Raw genomic sequence first — 7,728 nt, forward strand, 5'->3', positions numbered from 1 at the left:
GCTGACCAGTGCTAGAAAACAATTCCTTATTAAAATAATATAAAGATTGATTAAAATATTATGAAATTGGAAAAATCAAGGCCGTTTAGGAGATTGGCTGTCTGCTGTACTGTACTGTTGTCTTTTCTCCAATAACTTTATTTTTCTTTTTAAATCTTAAAAGAAAAAGCAAAATCATTTTCTCATAAGGAAAATATTGAAAAGTTTTAAATATTTTATATACATACTTCTCTTTTTGTAGCCAAAAGAAAAGAAAAGAACAAAACAAGAATGGTAGAGAGAATATATAAATATATATATAAATATAAATATAAATATATATATATATATATATTTGACAACTTTCATGTCTCTTGTCATGTAAGTTATTTTTCGTTTGTTTCTGTATGATTTTTGTTTTTCTTTTTTTTTTTTTCGTTTTCTCTCTCAAAATCTTCCTAGAAATAATGGACCCAGCAGATCCGAAAATCCCCATTTTTATCTACTCTTTATGGAGTTTCAGAAATACCCACTTCCATTTTTTCTTCTCTTCTAAAAGAGTCTTATTCTCATCTTCTTCCTTTCTGATTCATTTCTAAAGCCTTTTTCAAAAGATACCCACCACAGTTTTTCTTCTACTTTGCCCAAAACCAACGTCAATGAGCTCAGAAAAGTTGTTTTTATTTTTTTAAGGTGAGATCAAAGAAGATCACTGTTTTAATTGCTTTGATGAGTTCTCTTCTTTTTCTTTATTTTTGGATGATACTATATTTCTTTTTAATGGATATTCAATGTGCTTCTGATACAATTTTGGTTTTTCTTTTAGGTTTCAAATTTGATTATTTTCTTTGGGTTTTTATTTAATGTGGAAGATATGGATTATAGATATAATGCTGTTTTTTGGCATTTTGGTTAAAGTGAAATAAATTTTCACTCTGCCTCCTTAGTTTTTTTTTTTTTTAAGTTTCTCCTGAATTATAGGATTAATGGATTGAAGGGTATCTGATGCTGTCCTGTTTCTTTTTTTTTTTTTTTAAACCACGAAATGGAACTTGTTTGTTGATTTTTTTGTGGCTATACTGACGTGTGGCAGGTTTTTTATTTTCAATGAAAATAAAGCTCAATTTATTCTTTTCAGTTTGATTGATCATTGATCATAGATACTTTTGACTAATTTACAACTTATTTAAAGCTTAATATAAGTATTAGTAAGAGACCTGATAGTTGTTTTAACTCATATATTTGTGTGTTAGTATTAGATGGTATATTACTGTTTTAGGCAGATTGTATATTTTCTGAGTTATTGGCAACACTGAGATAGTAGACTTCGAGGATATTAATTATGGAATATTAGAACAATGCCTTTAATATATAATACAAGATTAAATGTGTTTAAGAGGAGCAATTTCATTCTCTAATTAGCTGAATTTTATCTTGTATAAGGTTTAGAGTAGCATTTTTTTTCTGAGTTTTGTTCTTTTCTCAATCTCTTCATTTAGACTTTTAAATTTACTTAGAACACCTCACAAACTGCCATAATCTGAAGTTACATTGCCTACCAAGGTGTGAGGGTGTTTGTTGGTTCATGATCAACCCCGTTTAGAGGTTGATTAAATTGGTTAGGGCTCTCTTATATGTAATTGTAAGTTCTGGTGTGCATTTAATCTTTTTCGTATGAGAGAATGCAGTTGGAAGTTGGAACTTATTTTTATACTATTGCTTCCATTTTGCGCCCAAATTTTCTTTGGTTATTATATTTGATAGAGTTTTGTGCTGTGATGCATTTCTTCATGTGAGAAACTTCTTATATGACATTTGATAGTGTTTTGCTCTGTCGTTGTTTATAGTATTCAAATGTTGTTGTACCATGGTGCATTCATGAGTGTGGTGTTAGACTGATACATTCTGAAGACTTGTGTCCAGAAATAGGATCATGGCTTGTGCACATGCCCATTTGATTGTCTTGAATTATGTTGTATTGCAATTGATATTTTAAGTATTTCTTGATGGAAATTATTGTCAAAATATATTTGAGTTTATGAAACGCAGCCATGTCAGATGGTATACCGAGATTCTGATAAGGTATTCTTATGGCCTTCCCCTCTGAACATTTTAACAGAACACAATTATTATCTGAGCCACCCTGGAAGAATGTTGGACAATGATTTTATCATTAATTTCAGTTAATATATATTATATATTTTGATTAAGCTCTAGTATTTGATGTGTTTCTTATCAAATGGAGAGATGGAGAGAGAAAAGAAAAGATAAAGTAGCTTTTGTAATATGTATTTTAAACAACTATACCTTGCCCTTATGCAGGTTGCTTTTTTTCATGGGACAAAGGTTGTTCAATTTAAACATATTGTGAAATTTGTGCTCCAACTTTTATGACAATGCTAGGATTGCAAGCAGACATGCAGCACAAAAGCCACTTGCTAGGGTGTTATACTGCTTGGGACCTTAATTTGGATGTTAATGGCACTGTATGGCCCTCAGATAATGCTGATAGAATTGTAAGGAATAGACATTACAATAATGGTGCTTTGCCACTGTCTTCAGACTTGAACATCTTGGACAACAAGGATTTACTAAAGCAGACAATGCTCAAGCATGAAGCAGAATTTAGGAATCAGGTATTTCTCTCAAGATAAACTTCTTACATCCTGTGACCCAGGTATCCTGATGGTTCAGCTGGAGTGTTTCTATTCTGTGTGCTTAAATACGATGCTCTGTCTCCTAAGCAACAACTTTGGTTACTGCACACACTGTTGGTAATTAGCTGGACTTCTGAATACCTATAGAGAGTTCTATATCTTTAGATTGATCATGTAATTGTCATTTGAAAGGGGAAAGAAACATTGAAGTTTCTACTGGGATAAGAGAAAGGTTATGTGAAAATCCTCATTAACAGGGTTTGGGATCTGAAGATTTATGATGCACTAGAGAAATTAAGCAGACAACAGTTCTTGTTGCTACTAGTGCTTATTGTGCAATATATGCTGAGATAATTTGGGGATGAAGGGCCCCACCCCCCAGGGGGGTTGTAACTATGCATTCTGCGTAGGCATAACTGTAGTATTTAAATCCTAATTCTGGAGACTATTGGTTGCTTCTCTTAGAATCTTTGCAAGAGATGCATTTCTTAGCATTGTGTTTATTTAAGTTTTTTGAAAGTGAGTCTTTTTAATTGAGACTGAAAAGAATCAACCGAGTGGTCATCAATCTAAAACAATAAAGTCATTCAAATACAACCTGGTTGTTTTCTTTGGCCTCATTTTTATTTATCTATTTTTAATCTCCATGTGTCATCTCTTAAATCTAGAATTTTTGGTCCAACTATATTTGATATTATTGGTAACCTATTATTATCATGCAATTGATGCATCTGCAATGTGTTCTGTTTTAGATCCATGAACTCCATCGGCTATACAGGAAACAGAAGGAATTAATGGATGAAATGAAAAAGATTGAGTTATATAAACATCATCACAGTCTGGGCACCTTACAACCAAATCAAGTATTATCTCCAAAGTCATCTAATCATGTACAATTACCACAACATACCTCTACCTCTATTAACCTTGTGCATTCTCAGTCCCCTGTTTCAGAAGCTAAAGATGGAAACAGAGGGCAAGCAGGTCATGATCCTATTCACATAGAATGCTCTTCAAAGGCCCCTGAGTTCATGGAGTCCAATTGCAAAATGTTTGGCAAAAAGATCTTGGATCTTGAACTTCCAGCTGATGAGTACATTGATAGTGAAGAAGAGGGATTTTCAGAAGTGAAAATGGCTCCTGAAGTGACTGATATACCAACTAATGCTCTAAAGAAAATTCCTGAGGTTAAAGATAGGGGTGATAAAGAACTACCCATTAGTGCCAGTGGGTGCAACTCTGTTTTCCCTGAAGGCAATTTTATTCCTAGTTCCATTTCTTTGAAGAGTAAAGTTTTAGCTGATTTAAACATTCCTGTCAAACTTGAGGAAGATAAAATTCCTGAGCTCAGTGACTTTCAGGATCCTATTATCGGCCACAGAGAAACTTCATTGCAAGATCTCTCTGGAAAATCAAATTCAAGCTTTGAAGTTCTGTCTAAGGAGGTGATTCCAAATAGCCAGATAATGAGGGATCCAGAAGCAGACTTGGATATTTTATTTCTGGATAAGCACAATATGCAAAGAGAACGCATAACTTGTAATGATAAAGCTGGTAAGGATGAATATAATCTATTATCAAATTATCAGCATTTTGGTTTTTATTATTTTTCTTTTTGGCATTTTTAGCAAGTTCATAATTTGTTCATTTATCTTCAGTCTCTAAATCCTTCACCTTGTAGTATTTATTACTGCTGCTAATGATTTTATATGGTTGGTAATTCCTTTTTCAGGGCAAAGCAGAAATGATTTGAATTCTTCCTGCCAGGATCTCTATACGGAAAAATTATCAATTGAGCACATTGATGATGAGCAAGCTGAAGATTCTTCAACACCTCATGGTTTGGATGAGGCTAAAGGTAAGTTATGCAATGAAATTTTACAGTGTGTTGGAGGAGACATCTCTTCTCATAGCTATAAACCAGTTGCTACTGTAGACATGCGCAGCTCATATCAGATAGTTCCTTTGGCTGATAAAATGAACTCTGAGTCATCCTCTGTTTCATCTTGGAGACGTGACTTGAAACGGAGCCCTATAGCAGTTCAAGCACTTCCATGTTTTAAGGGAAAAAGTTCTAAATCATTTACCCGAAGCCTTGGGCTTGCTGGAAATGAGCTTTGTCTTAGCACAAAATTGTTATCTAGGCCAAAGTTGTGTAGTGCTGCTACCTTCCCACAGGAAAGTTGGCAGAATGATTTTCAGCTGGAGGGTCAGCCACCATCTACAAGTTCTGTTTCACTGAACTGCAATAATGACAATGGCTCTGCATTTGAGCGACATAGTCCTGCGAAATATACCAAGGATTTCAAGTATGTGATGTCTGTAAAGAGTTTGGATCTCAATTTTGTCTTGCCTAGTTTCTCCACAGATGTGGCTTGTTCCCAAGGTGCTTCTTCTATACTTGGTGAAAAGACACTTGAAAATTCAACTGGTTGTTCTCAAATTGCTGAAACGCCAATACATGATAGCAAATCTGGTGAAAGGAAAGACCAGTCAGTCCCCCTGGAATGTGTCCTTAAACAAGCTAATTCAGTGTGTGTTCATGATGCTGAGTTGGATAAGGTGGAGGCGAGCAACTCCCTTGATTTTAAGAGGATACTTGGATTTCACAGGTATAACAAGCCTCCTATTCCCAATGGCCAGTGCTCATCTCATGCCTCCCCTGCCGGAAACCATTCAAATTCTTGTGCAAAAGAAGACATCAAGGACAAAGAAAAGGATAGGCTACCTGATATGAACTTGGAAGTTGATCATGTGCCTTTCAGAGGAAAACAACTACCTGTGGCTGAGTTGTTTTCCAAAAGCAAACCTTGTGGAAAACATCCAACTTTTGGAGTTCTCATTGACCTGAACTCTTGCTTATCTCTGGATGCATCTCCACTAATACCTTCACATTCAAATGAAATAGATTTGGAGCCACCTGCAAGTCCGGAAAACAAAGAGAGGTCGCCACCTAGGGGGGAATCTGATGAAAACCAACTTGAGACACCTTTGGTATCTTCAGGACTAGAAGATGGGGATCTGCAAGAGGCACTAGTTAGGATTGCAGCGGAGGCTATAGTTTCCATTTCATCTTCTGAGATTCAGACTTGTAAAGAAAGCACCAGTTGTGAACCTTTTAAAGCTTCCTGGAATAATTCCCTCTATTGGTTTGCAAGGGTGGCTTCTTCAGTAGTGGATGATCCGGGAAGTGAATTTGGAGTTAACGTAGGTGTTAAGGATCATGGTGATCATGAGGAGTATTTATCTGATGGAATTGATTACTTTGAGGCCATGACATTGAACCTAACAGAGATAACGGTAGAAGAGTCTTGGTGTAAAAGCAATGGGCAAAAAAAGGAAGAAATGAGTGCAAATTTTTTGAGAAACCAGCCAAAGAGGGGTCGAACGAGGAGGGGAAGACAGCAGCGGAAGGACTTTCAAAGTGAAATTCTTCCAAGCCTTGCCTCTCTTTCAAGGTATGAGGTGACTGAGGATCTTCAGATGATAGGAGGGTTAATGGAAGCTGCTGGTGCTCGGAGGGAAAGTTGTTCTTCAAGAAATGTAGGTAGAAATGGATATGCAAAAGGGAGGCGACGGTCTAATGCCCGTGCTTCCAATATAATGGAGAGCACGATGAACACATTGCTGAAGCAGCAGTCTGTTAATGATGATGTGGGTATCCAGCAGAGAAGACTAATAGAGTGGGGGAAGATAACAAGAAGGCCTCGGGGGCCAAGATGTCCATCGAGTAATCCTCGGCTTATATTAGGCCAAGTATAGTAAGAGTAACTTTAAAGACTTTTGGGTTATAGCTAACTGTCATGTGATTATGATGTACATGTCAACTAAAATATGACATACCAATTACATTTTATAGGAGAATAGAAGTCCATTTTCAACTTTCAATGGCTTTTGGTCTTGGTACTGGTCTGGTGAATGATGGGATTGTGAATATGCTCTTTTGAACCTAAGAGTTTGTTCTAAACAGTAAATTGAAAATCTACCATATGATAATGGTTTTTTTGTCTATAGAGGCCTTTAGATTTGAAATTTCCTTTTGAGCTGTGGAATGCTTTCTCAAGAAATCCATTCATGATGCCAATTACTTGAACAGGATCTGCTTAGGTTTTTATCTCTTTGTCCTTGTCTAAGAAGGTAGTCTAGCCATGAGCTAAAGAGTATGACAAACAGCTTCATTCAGCTGCTATGATTAGTTAGGGAAGATCAATCAACTTGCCCAGGAATCTGTGGTATTGTTTTCTTCAATTGTTGAAAGAGAAAAAAGCAGCCAAGTCTACCCTGCTTTTAATCTGATGCATATAATAATCACATAAGTATTGTTTTAGGTTTAAAATTACTGTTACATTTTTAACTGTAGCAAAGGAGAAATCAGAACGTTAAATAGATTTATAACTGAGCATGTCGAAGAGTTTGGTTCCCATCTTCACTTTTTTTATAAATAAAAAAGATTTATTATTAAAAACAATAGATTTACGTTTAAATATTTTTCATTTAATGATAAGTTGGATTCTTGTTTTTCAATAAAAAAATATAAAAATATGATGAAATATAACTTAAAAGAACAACTATAAGAGAAAAATAAAAGAAAGTATTTAGAGGAAGAGAAAGTATTTGGGAGTGAGAAGATTTTGTTTAAATGTGTATTTACAAATAAAGTAAAGAGCTTATTTATACGTTAATAACCCTTATTTAGATAAAATTTACAAGATAAAGATAATACTAAAGAATTAGATAGATGGATTAAATTATAATCTTAATCCAATCCTATCTACCTTCAAATCTAAATATACATAACATAAATGGATATTCACCAAAATATTCGTAACACTCTCCTTGAATATTTATTGTATTAAAAATATGCTTTATTAAAACTTTACTATGAAAAAACCTTATGAGAAAAAATATAAGTGAAGGAAAAAGAGTACATCATTCTTTTCAAGCATACATTTTTGAAATGCTACCTCATAAAAAACTTTATCAAGGAAAACTTAGTGGAAAAAACCTTGAAGGAAAATAGTACAATGCGCATTTGATTCTCATGATGACTGCATTATTTAAGATACACATTTCAATTTTTTATACCAACTTT

The 7,728-nt window shown here is 34.6% G+C and overlaps 1 protein-coding gene across 5 annotated transcripts; it reads left to right on the plus strand.

The window, feature by feature from the left end:
* Window positions 1-380: 380 nt before the first annotated feature.
* Window positions 381-6,645, plus strand: LOC18604768 (uncharacterized). Of its 5 annotated transcripts, XM_088804720.1 has the most exons (5): window positions 381-672; window positions 2,302-2,615; window positions 3,389-3,499; window positions 3,578-4,190; window positions 4,369-6,645. In XM_088804720.1, exons 2-5 carry the CDS (start codon window positions 2,370-2,372, stop codon window positions 6,396-6,398), a joined length of 3,000 nt encoding a protein of 999 aa, XP_088660846.1. In that variant the 5' UTR covers window positions 381-672; window positions 2,302-2,369; the 3' UTR covers window positions 6,399-6,645. The 5 variants fall into 5 exon arrangements, with proteins under 5 accessions (XP_088660846.1, XP_007037457.3, XP_088660845.1 ...); XM_007037395.3 differs by having other exon boundaries at window positions 3,389-4,190; XM_088804719.1 differs by having other exon boundaries at window positions 2,383-2,615; window positions 3,389-4,190.
* The last annotated feature ends 1,083 nt before the right edge of the window (window positions 6,646-7,728 follow it).

The sequence above is a fragment of the Theobroma cacao genome, chromosome 3 (genome assembly GCF_053813885.1).
Source record: "Theobroma cacao isolate CCN51 chromosome 3, ASM5381388v1, whole genome shotgun sequence".
Lineage (NCBI taxonomy): Eukaryota > Viridiplantae > Streptophyta > Magnoliopsida > Malvales > Malvaceae > Theobroma > Theobroma cacao.